Consider the following 17,918-nt stretch of genomic DNA (forward strand, 5'->3'; position numbering starts at 1 on the left):
TTTAATATCCAGCACCACCACCACAACAAGCAAACAAACAAACAAACAAAAGGAAAATGAGAAAGAACAACAGAAAACAAACAAACAAAAATAACACATTAAGGCTCTAACATATCAACAAGTACATTAAATGTAAATGGCTTAAATACATCAATTATAACAAAGATATGGGGAGAGTGGGTTTAAGAAATCACAACTCAATTATATATTGTCTACAAAAAATTCTATGCAGATTGAAAATTAAAATGAAAAAATATTATGTTAACATTAATAAAAGTAAAGCAGGAGTGACTATAATTAAGTCAGATAAAGTAACATCAGAGACAGAGTGGAATATTGTAGGAGAAAGAAGAAACATAGTAATCCTAAATGTGTACATACCAAACAACAGAGCTGCAAAACATGCAAAAAGACTGATAGACTGAAAGAGAAATAGATGAATTTTCAAGTTGGAGGCTTCAAGGATCCTCTCAACAATTGATAGAAGAACTAAAGAGAAAAATCAGCAGAGTTACAGAGAATTCAACAATATCATGAACTATTGGCATCTCAGCAGTATTTACAGAACAACTCACCTAACAACTCCATACACATTGTTATCAAACACTCACAGAACATACACAATGTAGACCACATCCTGGCCCATTTCAAACAAACCTCAACCACTTTAAAAATGAAATTAGACAGAGTGGGTTCTCTAACCATAATGGAATCAAATTAAAAATAAAATAAAAGGAAAATCTTCAAACACTTGAAAACTTAACAAGGCACTTGTAAATAATCTAAGAATCAAAGAGGATGTCTCAAGTGAAATTTAAAGAATGGAGTCCTAAGTAGAAAAAGATATATTCCATGAGTGTATAATTACATCAAATGAATTCTATTGCATAACTAAAAGAACCAATGAACAACAAAATAAAATATCTGTAGTAATTTTTAAATAAATAAAAATACATTGTGTTAGCCAAGCAAAGTGATACATGCCTATAATTCCAGCAACTCAGGAGTCTGAGGCAGGAGGATTGCAAGTTTGAGGCCAGTCTCAGCAATTTAGTGAGACCCATCTCCAAATAAAAGGGCTGGAGATATGGCTCAATAGTAGAGTGCCCCTGGGTTTAATTCCCAGTACAATAACAACAAATGTTGAAAGGAATGGAAAACAAAAGTACAACATATCAGTATTTGGGAGAGATAATTTACAGCACACTAAGTAAATATGTTAAAAAAGATAGAAAGTCTAAATCAATTACTCAACACTTTGGTAGTTACAACTTCCATCTTATGACTCTAGAAAGAAGATGAGAAAAATAAAATGAAGGCACGCCAAAGGAAGAAAATTATGATGATGATAGAAGCCAAGGAAATTAAAAGCAAAAATAATAGAGAAATATATTAAACCAAGAACTAGTTCTTTAAAAAAATCAATAAAACTGACAAACCTCTAGCAACAATGATCAAAATTTTTCTTACTCCACCACATCAGATTTCAAATATAATTTAGCATCAAATTTTTTTATGTTTTCTAATTTTCCTTCAGTGTACCTCCTATTATTTAGATATTTCTTACATGATTGTTTACATATCATCTTTTTCCTATCCCTGAATTATTGTGCTTTTCTTTTCATATAACGAAATTACAGAGAATTGTGAGAAGTCCATTTCATCCTTGAAGGGTAGTCTTTACCTTTCAATTTGGCAAACTTGAAGAATTTCTGAAAGATATAATGGAATTATAGGAAAAAAATATTTGAAACACAAAAGGAAATCAACTTGATAAGGTATGCAATGATATAAGTTAACTAAATGAAATTAAATATAGTGTACTTTGCAAGTTTTCATAAAAGAACTTTTTCAGGACATTGGTAATAATCCAGCTAAATTAACCTTTAGGACATCTTTAATTTCAGTTCCGCACACATGAGCATAAAGAGCATAGGGCATTGTGATTTTTTTTACATTGTCTACCATTCTATGTCATTTAAAGCAAAGATTGAGATCTTGCACTTCAGATATTAAAAGAAGTTGGAGAATATGATTAAAATTATTCACAATGAAAGCATAAATGTTCTATATCTTGAAAAAGGTGTGTATTACATGGATCAATTCATTTGTTACAATGGTACCATTAAGTTTGGTACCTTTCAATTTATGTAAACATTACCTCCAGAAAAGGACAATACAAAAAGTAAATGTGTAGTGGAGGTAGAAACTGAAGAGAAAGTTACAGATAAGACAAGACAATGTTGTGAAACTGAATGATGTGTTTGTTTTGTATATGTTGGAAATTTTCCATAATAAAAATATCTTAAATAATTCCTTGTGAGAACATGTTTATGAAAACCAAGTCAATTCAAAGTCACTCAAGCAAATCAAATTAAAGCAAAAAGGATAAAATCAGAGACGCATTCTCCTGCAGATATCTAATGTAATCAATTCACTTTCTGTAAAAAGGCAAGTTCTTGACATACCCAACTGATATCTTTTGGGAGGATGTTCAGATACTTTCTTCTTTCTCTCTGCCATGATTATCATTGTCCTCAAAGATATTTCGCTGATATAAATTGAACACATACTGTACTACTGATGAAGGTTGCTTTTAAATGAGAAATAATTCAACAAGCAGTATTGAGGACACCTGATGTGCTGCAATCATACAGAGTGAGTACAGGACTTTGGAAGACAAGATTGCTGGAATCAGAACTTCAGTCCCCACTCAGAAGGATGCATTTAGAAGTGAGCCATAAATTTCCTTGTTTCAGAAAATAAACTAAATCCATCTGATCATCATGATTGTTGGTTTTGTCTCATCAATTCCTTTTTCTTGTTCATATCCTCAAGGGATAGTCCATTCTCAGTAATATTTAGTGAGTGAGTCCTGGAGGCGAGTCACATTGATATTCTATATCCTTATGGCTTTATATATCTGATTTACCCATAAAATGACCGCAGCTTTTCAGACTATTTTATTTAGTTTTATTTGTTTTACCTGGCATTGAAGTATTTGGAAAATATCTTCACTTTTAGTTTTGCATCATCTTGGCTCTTCTGTGAAGTAAATTTTTCTTGACCTTAGTGGATTTCACCTCTAAGTAAATATGAAATCCACCATAAATAAATTATGCTTGGCATATTTCATGTTCTTATATTTTCACTTTATCCATGCTTTCAGGATATTTAGAAAAATGTTGCCAGTTGTGGTGGTGCATGCCTATACTCCCAGCAGCTAGGGTGATTGAGGCAAGAGGATCACAAGTTCAAGGCCAGTCCCAACCACTTAGTGAGATCCTAAGCAACCCTGTCTGGGGATGTGGCGCAGAGGTTAACTCCTGGGTTCAATCCCCAGTACCAGAGAGAGGACAGAAGAGAGAAGAAAGAAAAAGGGAGGGGAGAGAGGAATGAGGAGAGAAGAAAGGAGATGGAATAATTTTCAATTTATCTGAGGAGAAACTGGTGGGATAAAGTGAGCACGGTCACAATGTTCTGTCCTTGAATTCCATGGTTTTCACTCAAATGTTAAGACACCTTTTCACATCAACTTATTTGACCTATATTTATAGGACCTGGATAAGAAAATATGACAAAGGTAGTTCTTGAATGTCTTCTTTTGCATTGTGATATATTCATAGGAAAAGGACATTTTTTATCATCGTAACCAATATGAGGAGAATTTGAGAAAATGTTATATCAAAATACACAAGACTCTTCAAACTATGACCAATTCTATTAATACAACATGAAGATTAACACTAAGAAGCTTCTGACAAATATAATTGATTGTTCCTAATTCCTTTTCTGAAACATTTAACTTACTTTGATGCTTCTGTCCTAAGTAACTCTTGGTTTCAACTTTTCTTCTAACAGCCTAATTGTTTTCTTTACTGTGCACACATCACCACATTACAAAGTAGGTAGGTTGTTCATGCCATTTGAGTCATATAATTTAGAAAATTCATTGTCTGTTTTACAATTAGTGTGTTAAACATCTTTTACAATTTGGATAGTTTGTTGATGAGTTTGTTGGGACAGCTAAATAATGTACTTTGTGGACTGGGCATGTGGTTCAGTGTTATAGGCCTTGTCCAGCATGCACAAAGCCCTAGGCTCAATCCTCAACATTGACAAAAATAAAATTGTTTTTACCCTGCTTATCAAAGATAAATTATACTTCTAAAGAATCAAAGTTGATTATAGGAGTTTATTACCTAAGAGAGTGATTCTTAAACATTAATATGCATCAGAATCACTTAATGAGAATCACATAGGGGAAAAGATTGAAGTGTAGATTTCCCTTAGCACCAGTTTGATTGAAATATCTGGAGGGAGCCAAGGAATTGACTTTAAAAACAAAAATTTTAAAACACGCACACAAACAAGCCTTCCAAACAACTCCTTATGCCTGTGCTTCACACACTCCATTTGAGTAACACTGATTCAAACTAAGCTCAGATTTCAGAAGCATTGTTAACTTGAAAATACCTCATGAAGTTAATAACTTGACCGCGTGGTGGCGGTGCAGGCTAAGAGAATGAATACAAGCTCTGAAGATTTGGTGGACTCCCACTTCACCCAGAAACCAAAGAAAGAGAAAATACAGAACACATTTACAGCTAGAGCTAAGATAGATGTAATCGGTAAGGGAGTCGTAGCTGGATAAGCTATAAGGAGGAATTAAAAATCTATATACAACAAAGACATTTCAAAGGGTCTGTGGTCGATCTGGAACTGGGAGCTGAAAAGGATTTACCCTCCGGAATTGGAATCAGACATAACAATGGAGATGGTGAAAACAAAAATACAGCACAAGAAAAGGCAAGTGGCTACCTTTATTATACTGATGCTTTTGTGGGAGGTGGGTTCAGAATCGGTTCAGTATTCCATAATGGAGGAGACAGAAAGTGGCACGTTTGTGGCTAACTTGACAAAGGACCTGGGACTTAAGGTGGGAGAGCTGGCAGATCGGAGCGCCCGTGTTGTTTTCAAAGGAAGCAGGCAACATTTGCAGCTTGACCCACAGACCCATGATTTGCTGCTAAATGAAAAACTGGACCGGGAGGAACTCTGTGGCTCCACTGAGCCCTGTGTGCTACCTTTTCAGGTGTTACTGGAAAACCCCTTGCAGTTTTTTCAGGCTACCTTGCGAGTCAGAGATATAAATGACCATGCTCCAGAGTTTCCAGCCAGAAAAATGCTCCTGAAAATATCAGAAATTACTATGCCAGGAAAGATATTTCCTTTGAAAATGGCGCAGGATTTAGACGTTGGCAGCAACAGCCTTCAAAGCTACACCATCAGCTCCAACCCTCACTTCCACGTTCTTACCAGCAATCGCAGCGACGGCAGGAAATTCCCAGAGCTAGTGCTTGACAAAGCATTGGATCGCGAGGAGCAGTCCCAATTCAGACTAACCCTGACTGCCCTGGATGGTGGGTCTCCGCCCCTATCGGGAACTTCAGAGATTCAAATCATGGTTTTGGACATCAATGACAATGTCCCTGAGTTTACTCAGGAGCTCTATGAGGCGCACATCTCTGAGAACAAACACCCTGGCTCCCTGGTAATTACCGTCTCAGCCAGAGATTTAGATGCGGGATCATTTGGGGAGGTATCTTACGCCTTATTTCAAGACGATGACATTAACCAACCCTTTGAAATAAATGCAATAAATGGAGAGATTCGACTGAGAAAAACTTTGGATTTTGAAGAATTTCAGTCTTATCATGTGGATATTGAGGCCACAGATGGTGGGGGCCTAACCGGAAAATGCTCTTTAATCGTTCAGGTCCTGGACGTGAATGACAATGCTCCTGAATTGACTGTGTCCTCACTTAACAGCCCTATAGCTGAAAACTTGCCAGGAATAATAGTGGCAGTTCTCAGTGTTTCTGATGCAGATTCTGGACCTAACCAAGAAGTTATTTGTTCCATAGACGACAATCTCCCCTTTCTTCTAAGACCTTCAGTGGAAAATTTCTATGCTCTGGTAACAGATGGACCTCTGGACAGAGAGACCAGAGCCGAGTACAACATCACCATTACGGTCACCGACTTGGGGACACCCAGGTTGAAAACCGAGCACAGCATAACCATCCACGTCTCTGACGTCAACGACAACGCCCCTGCCTTCACGCAAACATCCTACACACTGTTGGTGCGCGAGAACAACCAACCCGCCCTGAACATAGGCAGTGTCAGCGCCACAGACAGAGACTCAGGCACCAATGCCCAGATCACCTACTCGCTGCTGCCAACCCAGAACCCGCACCTGCCCCTTGCCTCGCTGGTTTCCATAAACGCAGACAATGGGCAGCTGTTCGCGCTGAGGGCGCTGGACTTCGAGGCCCTGCAGGCATTCGAGTTCCACGTGGGCGCCACAGACCAAGGCTCTCCCGTGCTCAGCAGCCAGGCGCTGGTGCGAGTGGTGGTGCTGGACGACAATGACAACTCGCCCTTCGTGCTGTATCCAATGCAGAACGCCTCTGCGCCCTGCACGGAACTGGTGCCCAGGGCGGCAGAGCAGGGCTACCTGGTCACCAAGGTGGTGGCAGTGGACAGAGACTCGGGCCAGAACGCCTGGCTGTCATACCAGCTGGTCAAGGCCACGGAGCCAGGGCTGTTTGGCGTGTGGGCGCACAATGGCGAGGTGCGCACCACCAGGCTGCTGAGCGAGCGCGATGCGGCCAGGCACAGGCTGGTGGTGCTGGTCAAGGACAATGGCGAGCCTCCGCTGTCTGCCAGCGTCACGCTGCACGTGCTGCTGGTGGATGGCTTCTCCCAGCCCTACCTGCCGCTCCCGGAAGTGGCGCCCGAGCGCGCGCAAGGGGACTCGCTCACTGTCTACTTGGTCATTGCCTTGGCGTCGGTGTCATCGCTCTTCCTCTTCTCTGTGCTGGTGTTCATGGCGGTGAGGCTGTGCAGGAGGCGCAGGGCGGCGCCGCTGGGTGTCTGCTCTGTGCCTGAGGGCCACTTTCCTGGCCACCTGGTGGACTTTAGTGGCACTGGGACCCTGTCCCAGAGCTACCAGTATGAGGTGTGTCTGGCTGGAGACTCTGGGTCTGGTGAGTTCAAATTCTTGAAGCCTATTATCCCCAACTTACCCCCTTAGGGAACTGGAGGGAAATTGAGGAAAGTCCCACCCTTCAGAATAGCCTCCTATTCCGTGAAATATTGTATTACTATACTAAACCCTACTTAATTAAGTTTAGAAATGTTCTCTTTTTTTGTAGTTGTAGATAGACATAATGCTTTTATTTTATTATTTGTTTATTTTTATGTGGTGCTGAGGATGGAACCCAGTGCCTCACCAATGCTAGGCAAGTGCTCTGCCAGTGGGGTACAGCAGCAGCTCCTGGAAATGTTCTTTAACTTAAATTCATGTTATTGATTCATGTTTTGATTCTCCCATTCTTTTATTACTATTCATTATGCTGAAATTTTAGAAGAAAAGTCAGATACCAGAGATGTACCATATTTTATCCATTATCCATGTGCTTCATCTTTTTTATTACTCTCACCTACTTTTTAATTAATTAATTTTAATTGGGTATATATGACATCAGAATACATTTTGATTGTACACAATTGCAACACAACTTTTCATTTATCTGGTTGTACATGATGTAGCAACTCTCATCTACTTTTGACAACTGAAATAAAACGTAATTTTTTAGTAATTAAGACATTTAAAATTACCTATCCTTTCAAAAAACTGTATTCCAAAATCCTTACAATCCTATTTCTAAGAATTGGTTACAGTCATTTCTCTACTACTTTGGAGAACTATTTTCAAATTGTATCTGAAAGTATTTAATCTCCCAAAGGAAGTCTCATTTTGAGATAACTCCATCAGTGTGTATGTAACTCTAAATGCTAAGACAGATAAATGTAAAAATAGCCATTCATACTTATATGCATATCAGTACACCATAATAATTAGTACTTTCTTTGGATATAGACTTTGCTGAACTGTCAACACATAAAATTGCAATTTGTAAACCTCATATAAGAATATGATAGTATTTTTTCTTAACACTAAGCTAATTATAAATGATTAATAAATATTTGCTTAATGTTATTAAAATTTCAGTAATGATGGTTTAAAATTGATTAAAGTAATGTTAATATCTTCTTTACAATAAACTACCCTTGCCAAATGAGTGAAGTTATTAAATATTTCTTATGTTCTTATTTTTGTTTAACAGTTTCAAAGTTCAAAGGTACTGTTTTGTAAAATCCAAATTATATTTTTAAATTTCTCTGGTTTTCAAGCTTTTATATGTGATACTAGCCAAGAACTAAGTACTGTATTAGACTGATAATTAAGGAATATCAGACTTTCCTTTCTATTGCTGTGCAAGCATCTTTTATCTCTATTAGCCACAAAACCATTTACAGTCACAGGTTAACCTAACATTTTCTCTTTTTTGTATCAGTTATTGTTGTGACTTTTTAATGAAAATTTTCATTTCAACTTGCTACAAAAGGCAGACAATTCACATTAAATGACAAGTGAACTTTTATTTTCATACTTAATTAAAACGAAAGTAGGTCTCACTGTATTTTGTAACCAAATAAATCCAATTTTTATGGATGATTGCCAATTGGCTTGAAGAGTGTTGATAACATTTACTATTTGAAATTTTCAGATACTTATCCTTTCCTCTGTCAAATAGAATTATTTTTTGTTGAGAAGATTTTTCCTCTTTCACTATTCACACTCCAACCACATGGCATTAGTTGGAACTTTGTTCTTTTTCTTTCTTTTTAAATTTTATTTTAAATTTTTTCTTGTTTTACTTTTTGTAATTTTTTATTTGTTCTTCTTAGATATACATGACAGTAGAGTGTATTTTGTAGTTTTTCAATTCCCAGGACTCCATAGGCCAGAAAATGTACACCAGAATAGACTCCTGTCTAGTGCAAAAGGTCAAAACACTTCCCCCAGAAAGTATATTTTTAACTTTTTTGTCTTTATTGTCTTTTTCAAGTTTGTAGAAAAGACATTGCCTGAAGTCTGAGCTTACACTGTTTGAAGTAAAACGAGTGGGTATTTTCTCTTTAGTTCACTGGGCATTACATCCAGTGGGTTTATGAAGGGAAAAAAGCCTAGAACCTATTTAAGCCTAGGACTGAGAAGAAAACACATTTTAATTTTTTTTAATGAGTTATAGTTACTTTGCAATTTAGGAACAGAAATCAGATTTTAAAAATCATAATTTTGCCTGATGAAATGTACAAATTAATATCTGTAATAGAAATAAACTCCACAAGACAAAAAAAAATTGTTTCATTTACTGTTGATCCTTAGAAGCTAAAAGATTGCCTGCACAGGTAAATATTTGTTAAATGAATTTGCCTCAGCAGAGTTTGTTTACTGGATTTTATTTTACTTAGGACTATATATTACTTTAGTTTTTATAACTATTGTTAGCTACCTGAATAATATTGCAAAATGGGTTCAGGAAAGGGGATTGTATAAACACTATGACCTACAATTTATGGTAGCTCTTGCTATGTACTTTGAAATAAAAAATTATCTGAATTTGTAAAGCAGAACGCTTGGTGGCGCTGCAGGCTAAGAGAGTGAAAAAACTGGAGCCAGTGACTCCTTGAAAACTGAACAGTTTCCAGCAGTTTAAAAAGGAACCGTGTTACATTTCTAGGGGTAAGAATATTTCAAAGAAGCAGCTCCCACTATGTCAATCGTATTTTTTTTTAAAAAAAGATTAACATTATTAAATCTAGATAGCTGAGTTGGATACAAATCAATTATTGTGTATTAAAATACTGCATCTTTTGGACCCGAAGGAACAATGGAGTCTCCGCTCCCCAAAGCGCCTCAGAAAAGGCAAGTGACCATCACTATTTTCTTGTTTCTACTGTGGGAGGTGGGCAGTGTAACCGTTAAGTATTCCATTCTAGAAGAAAGAGACAGCGGTTCTTTTGTGTCCAACCTAGAAAACGATCTAGGGCTGGGCATAGGGGAGCTGGCCAAGAGGGGCGCCCAGATTCTTTCCCAAGGGAATAAACAGCACTTAGAGCTTGAACAAAAGAGTGGGAATTTGCTCCTAAAAGAAAAATTGGATCGAGAGGAGTTGTGCGGGGACACGGATCCATGTATACTGCATTTCCAGGTGTTAGTGAAAAACCCGGTGCAGTTTATTCAAGGTGAACTACACCTCCAAGATGTAAATGACCATGCCCCAGAATTCTTGGGAAAGGAAATCCTCCTTAAAATCGCGGAAAGCAGCCAACCAGGGACTCTGTTTCCTTTGGAAATAGCTCAAGATTTGGACGTTGGTAGCAACACAGTTCAGAACTACATAATTAGCAGCAACTCCTATTTTCACCTTCTCACTCGCAATCACAGCGACGGCAGGAAATACCCCGAGCTGGTGCTGGAAAAAGCCCTGGACCGAGAGGAGCAACCCGAGTTCAGGTTAACCCTCACAGCTCTGGATGGTGGGTCTCCGCCCAGAACTGGAACTTGCCAGGTTCTCATCCTGGTTCTGGACATCAATGACAATGCCCCTGAATTTGCTCAAGGACTCTACCAGGTGCAGATCCCAGAGAACAGCCCTGTAGGTTCCCTTGTCATAATCGTCACCGCTAGAGATCTAGATGCTGGGATCTATGGGGAGCTCACCTACTCATTTTTCCAATCCCCAAATCAAGTCATTCAGGCCTTTGAAATAAATAAAGCCTCAGGAGAAATTAGATTAAAAAAACTGTTGGATTTTGAAGAAATTGACTCTTACCACATAGAAATTGAGGCCTCAGATGGTGGAGGTCTTTCAGGAAAATGCACTGTCGTCATAGAAGTGATGGATGTAAATGACAACGCCCCTGAACTGACTATGTCATTACTTATCAATGATATCCCAGAAAATTCCCCAGAAACTGTAGTTGCTATTTTCAGAATTTCAGATCCAGACTCTAAAGACAACGGAAAAATGATGTGTTCCATTCAAGACCATCTGCCCTTTATTCTGAAACCCACAGTAGAAAACTTCTACACTTTGGTCACAGAAGGAGCACTGGACAGAGAAACCAGAGCCCAGTACAACATCGTCATCACCGTCACCGACTTGGGGACACCCAGGCTGAAAACCAAGCACAACATAACCGTCCTCGTCTCCGACGTCAACGACAACGCCCCTGCCTTCACACAAACATCCTACACACTGTTGGTGCGCGAGAACAACCAGCCCGCTCTGCACATAGGCACCATCAGTGCCACTGACAGAGACTCAGGCACCAACGCCCAGATCACCTACTCGCTGCTGCCAAACCAGGACCCGCACCTGCCTCTCGCCTCGCTGGTTTCCATAAACGCAGACAACGGGCAGCTGTTCGCGCTGAGGGCGCTGGACTTTGAGGCCCTGCAGGCATTCGAGTTCCACGTGGGCGCCACAGACCAAGGCTCTCCCGCGCTCAGCAGCCAGGCGCTGGTGCGAGTGGTGGTGCTGGACGAAAATGACAACTCGCCCTTCGTGCTGTACCCAATGCAGAATGCCTCTGCGCCCTGCACAGAGCTGGTACCCAGGGCGGCAGAGCAGGGCTACCTGGTCACCAAGGTGGTGGCAGTGGACAGAGACTCGGGCCAGAACGCCTGGCTGTCATACCAGCTGCTCAAGGCCACGGAGCCAGGGCTGTTTGGCGTGTGGGCGCACAATGGCGAGGTGCGCACCGCCAGGCTGCTGAGTGAGCGCGACGCGGCCAGGCACAGGCTGGTGGTGCTGGTCAAGGACAATGGCGAGCCTCCGCTGTCTGCCAGTGTCACACTGCACGTGCTGCTGGTGGATGGCTTCTCCCAGCCCTACCTGCCGCTCCCGGAAGTGGCGCCTGAGCACGCGCAGGGGGACTCGCTCACTGTCTACTTGGTCATTGCCTTGGCCTCTGTGTCTTCGCTCTTCCTCTTCTCTGTGCTGGTGTTCGTGGCGGTGAGGCTGTGCAGGAGGCGCAGGGCAGCCCCCTTGGGTGTCTGCCCTGTGCCTGAGGGCCACTTTCCTGGCCACCTGGTGGATGTCAGTGGCACCGGGACCCTGTCTCAGAATTATCGATATGAAGTTTACCTGGCGGGAAGTTCTGAGACTAGTGAGTTCCAAGTTCTTAAACCAATGCTCCCCAACTTACTGGGTGAAGGTGCTGATAAGAATACCGAAGAAAACCGTAACTTGAAGAATCATTTTGGGTTCAATTAGGAATGTGATTTTGACAATATGAGATAAATTATTATATTCACTAGTCTTGTAAATTCTTTACCCTTTCATTCACGTAAAGAAAGTACTAACGTGTGGCAGTAATTATTGTATGTATAAGAATTTCAACCTGTAGTACTATTTTTTCATTGTTTCCATTTCTTAGGTATCTCACATATTGCACGTGGACATAATAGCAGAGAAATCAAGTGGTGTTTTTTCTTTTGGTCCTGTTTTTGCAAGTCACAGATATTTTCAGGTTTATTTTTCAACTTATTCGTTGGTACCTTTTTATAATTAAGATAATCATTCTCCAAACTTACTGATTACCCACAGGAATTATTTGTAATTAATGTCTCTTAGTTTTAAAAAAAATAGTTTTCATTTATGCAATAAATTTAAGTGACTTTATAACTTGTGTTTCTGTTGTTTTGTTTCAAAAACATAATTGTCTTTCTCAAAGAAACCAATAGTTTATCTGGATGGTGTTTACTTAAGTTGAGTAGTTTCTTTCAAAATTGATATCATTCGGTTAGGTGACCTATTATTTTATGGAATTTAATATCTATTACGTGAAAAATTTTAAAACAGTGGTAGACTTGTGACTACTTTTTCATTATAAATGGGTTTGGTACTGAATGACTCTTATTTTTCAAATTATATTTACTCTCATCATTCAAACATATATAATAAGTACAAAAATAAGATTAACATAATAATTCTGCTATCCAGAAATAATTTAAGTAACATCATTCTAAAATATTCTATTTGGACTGAGGGTGTAGCTCAGTGGTAGCTCACATAATGAGCAGTCAAGAAGCTGAGTTCCATACCCAAGACCACATAAAAAGAGTATAAATAAAATATACCTCTAAATATATATGAGTGAATTGTTGGGTGGAGATAATTTATAAAACTGATAATAAACTGATAGTTTCTAATTAAAATTATTAGATAAAATGTAATAAAATGAGAAATTATAAAACTTTCTTAGGCTTAGACAAATAATATCTATGAGATTTGAAAACAAGATTATGATGCATATGAAGAACAGCAAATGTATCTCAGTGGTTATTCAGTGGTTATTCAGTCCCCAGCTCTGCTCCAAAATTGCTGCTGTAGTGCATACTAAGAAATTAGCATCATTTAACTTTTTTGTTTAAAAATGAGAAAATAGTGCTGGGAATGTAGCTTAGTGATAGAGTGCTTACTTAGCATATGTGAGACCTTGGGTTTGATCTCCAGCACTGCAAAAACAAGTACATAATAATAAAGTAAAAATGAGCAAATAAACACTTTTAAATCTCCTCTCTCCTCATCAGGCTTATATTTTGTGTGATATATACCTATAAATTACCTTATCAATATTTGTAACATTTACAATATATTTGAAAAGATAACTTCTATAATCAGTCATTTTATATTTTTAATTGAAATTCATATAATGCTACATTTTTAAATTTCATTTGAGTGCCCAGAGGTAATCACTTTTGATAATTGTATCTGTTCTTCCCTATTTACTTTTTTTAAATAAGACATGGTTTGTTTTGTTGTTGGCTTTAAATTTTTGCAATGCTGGGGATAGAAACCAGGGCTCACATATTCTGGATGAGTGCTCTACAACTGAACTACCTCTCCAGCCACTACTTCTGTATTTCTAAATAATATGTCTATAAACTGCTTTTTTCTATTTTCAGTTTTAGATATCCTTTACTTCCTTTCTTAAACAGCACACACAAACATTCACACATACACATATACTTTTACATTTTCTCTACTCCATCCTCCAAATTAGAAATATCATAATTGTTTATATTGTGTATAAATAATTAATACTATGCAAATATTGATTACATCTGAGCCTCAAGAGGAAAAAAGAAAAGCCACTTTGTTTAGCCTTAAATTAATAGTTGCCTCCTTTTTCATCTTATTTACTTCTCTATCTACATAGTTTTAAGGTATTCCCATGCTTTCTAAAATCTAAAGCTCACAATTTGATATTTAGACTCAAAAAGATATCTATTAGTTTCATTATTTTCTCTTCAAGCCACTCTAGAGCAAAACAAACTCCTGTTCAACAGTATACTATTTGCTCTCTAGACCTATTGCATAGCTAGTAGTTTGCATTACTCTCATAATGGGAATCTTATCTTCCTTTTGCATTTGATTCAATTTTCTGGATTTTCTACTTCTCTCTTATTATTTTCTTTGGAGTTCCTAAAGAATATTTGCTATTAATGTATTGAGAGATTGAATATCTTAAAATTCTAGATGTCAAAAGATTCAGTGTGAAGATTTTATTGTGTGCAAAGTTATAGGTGGAATTATTTGCTGCTAGTACTTTGAAGGCATTCCTCCTCTGTCTTTTAATCTCCAGTGTCGAATATGCATTAACATTCTGACCATCCATGTTTCTCTGAGAACCACTGTTTTCCCTCTGGGTCTCTGGATCTCAACCAGAGCAATTTTACCACCCAGAGACATTTGGCAATGTCTGGAAACATTTTGATATTCACAACTGTAGAACATTCTTCTCCTTGGTAGATATGCTGTTAAATATTCCACAATCCATGGGTCAGCTTCCCACAAAGAATTAACTGACCTCAAATGCCAGTAGTGTTGGGGCTGAGAAACTTTATATGAATTTACCTTCTTATATATAGCACCAGCATTCTAGAATTTCACTATTGTGTTATAGTGGAAAAAATTTTTGTCACTCATTGTGCTAGGTACTCAGTGAGACCTGTCAATCTTGAGATGTACTCTTCAAACTAGGACATGTTTAAGAATTTTGTGGGTTTGTTTTGTCATTTAAAAAATTATTTCCTCCACTCAATGTTCTTTGTTTTCTATAACTCCTTTTAATTTATAGTGAGCTCCTGGGTTGATATTTAACGTTTCTTCTTTCTTTTCCCCTTTGTTTAAAAAAATAACATTTTATGTTGAACCATCCTTGCTTCATTTGATCATGGTGAATAATCTTTGTGTGTATGTGTGTGGATGTGTGGAGGGGTGATGGTAGGGATGAACCCAGGGCCAAATGCATGCTATACAAGTGCTCTCTCACTAAGCCACACCCCAGTCCGTGAGTAATCTTTTAAATGTGCTATTAGATCCAGTTTGCCAGTATTTTGCTAGATCCAGTCTGCCAGTATTTTGTTCATTAAGGATATTGCCTTGCAGTTTCCTACTTTTTGTGTGTATATGGTGCTAGGGATCTAACCCAAGACCTTGTGCATGCAAGGCAAGCATTCTATCAACTGAACTATATCTCCAGCCCTAGTTTCTTATTTTTGCTGTGTCCTTGTCCAGTTTTGGTATCGGAGTATATGTTGGGAAGAATTCCTTTCTCTTCAATTTTTTTGTGATAATTTAAGAAATTTGATGTTATGTATTCTTTTAATGTTTGGTGGAATTCAGTAGTGAAGATGTCTAGTTCCAGGCTTTTCTTTGATGCGAGACTTTTTATTACTGATTCAATCTTATAGTTGTTATGAGACTCTTTGGATTTTCACTATTTTTTCATGATTCAATCTGGGTAAGGTTTTTATGTCCAGGAATTTGGGCATTTCTTCTAGATGATCAAATTTATTAGCATATAACTGATCATAATACTCTCTAAAGAACCTTTATATTTATTTCCATGGTATCAGTTGTAATGTTTCCTTTTTAATCTCTGATTTTACTTGAGCCATCTATTTTTCTTAATCTAGGTAAGGTTTGTCAGTTTTATGTATTTTTTTGAAGAACCAGCTTTTTATTTCTTTGATATTTGGCATTGTTTTTTTAGTCTCTATTTCTCCTTGGATCTTTTATTTATTTTATTTTATTATTTTTTTGTGATACTAGGGATAAAACCCATGTTTGCTCTACTACTGTAGAGCAAATCCAGTCCTTTTTTTTAACATTTTGAGACAGGGACTATTTTCAAGCCTGGCCTCAAAGTTACATCCTCCTGCCTCAGCCTCCCAAGTAGCTGGTATTACAGGTGTGCATCACTCCACCCAGCTGAATTACCCTTTGATCTTTAATATTTCTTTGCTTATACTAATATTGGGTTGGGTTTGTGTTTTTCTAATTCCTTAAAAGGCAGCAACAGGTTGTTTATATAATATTGTTCTGCTTTTTTCACATAGGCACTATTGCTATGAACTTCCCTCTAAGTATGGCTATTGCAGTACCCCATAGGCTTTGGTATGTTGTGTCTCTATTTTCATTGGTTTGAAATATTTTTAAAATTTCCTTCTTGATTTCATCCTTGATCTGTTGATTTAACAGTAAGTTGTTTAATATTCACTTTTTCTTATAGTTGTTATTATCTTTCGTACTTATTTTCCTGGATTCTAGCAAATATTCTCGCTTATTTTTGCATGCTTCTGACTGAATTTTAAACTTTTGATATCAGTTTTACTTTCAAAAACTATTTTTTTGTTCAATGAATTTTTATTTTGACAGAAGCCTTCTGGTTTTAAATTCTTTGGTGAGCTATAATTCATATACCATAACAATAACCCTTAAAAATAGAATCCATTGGATTTTTAGTATATGCAAAATGTTGTACAATTATTACCACTAATTCCAGAACATTTTCACTTGTTATCCCCAAAATCCAGTACCCATTAGCAACCACTTTCATAACCTCCTTCCTCTAACCTCTAGGAACCATTAATCAATTTTCTATCTCTTTGGTGTTCTGGACATTTCATATAAATGGAATAACACAATATGTAACTATTTGTGTCTAGATTCCTTTGCTTAGCATAATGTTTTCAAGGTTCATCTATGAATTAGTATGTATCAGTACTTCTTTCCTTTTTGTGGTTTAATAGTATTTCATTGTATGAACGTGCTACATTTTGTTTATTCTTCAGTGATAGACATTTATTTGGGTTTATGTCTATTCTTGGTTATTATTAATAATACTGCTATGTACATTCATGTGTAAGTTTTTGTGTGGACATATGTTTTCAATTCTCTTGAAATTGAAGATTAAAATATACTGAAAATTAGAATTGCTAGGTCATATAGTGGCTATGCATAACTTTTGAGTTATCATCAAAACTGTTTTCCAAATTGACTGAAGTATTTTATATTTCTATCCATAGTATATGAGGGATCCAATTTCTACACATCCTCTTGTTATTTTTCTTTCTAACTCTTGCTATCCTAAAAAGTAGGAAATAGCATCATTGTGGTTTGATTTGTAGTTCCCAAATAAATAATGATGTTGTGCATTTTTTCAAATACTTGTTGATCATTTAAGTATCTTATTTGGGAAAATGTCAACTCATATCCTTTGCTGATTTTACCATTGAATTTTTATTTTTTAATTATTTTTAATGCCTTTATTTTATTTGTTTATTTTTATGTGGTCCTGAGGATTGAACCCAGTGCCTCATGCATGCTAGGCAAGCGCTCTACCACTAAGCTACAGGCCAGCCCAAATTTTTATTTTTTACTGTTGAATTGTAATAATTCTTTAAATATTATGGACTAGACTCTTATCAGATATATTATTTTTAGATATTTCTCCATTCTCTATCATTACTATTTTCCTTTGAAGCACAAAAGCTTTTTTAAAAAACTTATGTAGCCCAAATTATCTTTTTGTTGTTATTGTTGTTACCGAATGTATGAGAATTACAGACTACCACACTTGTTAAGCCAAATTGAAAGGGAAAAAAAAGCCTTTTAATGAGCATGCCAGGCAAGTGGTTAGGA

General features: G+C 37.3%; 2 protein-coding genes across 2 annotated transcripts; both read left to right on the top strand.

Annotated features, from left to right (window-relative positions):
• The first annotated feature begins 4,683 nt into the window (after window positions 1-4,683).
• Window positions 4,684-7,102, top strand: LOC113179654 (protocadherin beta-6-like). The gene has a single exon (XM_026384371.2). The coding sequence runs from the start codon at window positions 4,772-4,774 to the stop codon at window positions 7,100-7,102; it is 2,331 nt and encodes a 776-aa protein (XP_026240156.2). The 5' UTR covers window positions 4,684-4,771.
• A 2,707-nt stretch (window positions 7,103-9,809) lies between these two features.
• LOC113179712 (protocadherin beta-17-like) lies at window positions 9,810-12,412 on the top strand. Its single transcript, XM_026384449.2, has one exon. It carries the CDS (start codon window positions 9,810-9,812, stop codon window positions 12,198-12,200), a length of 2,391 nt encoding a protein of 796 aa, XP_026240234.2. The 3' UTR covers window positions 12,201-12,412.
• The last annotated feature ends 5,506 nt before the right edge of the window (window positions 12,413-17,918 follow it).

Source organism: Urocitellus parryii, chromosome 1, assembly GCF_045843805.1.
Source record: "Urocitellus parryii isolate mUroPar1 chromosome 1, mUroPar1.hap1, whole genome shotgun sequence".
Taxonomy (NCBI): Eukaryota; Metazoa; Chordata; class Mammalia; order Rodentia; family Sciuridae; genus Urocitellus; species Urocitellus parryii.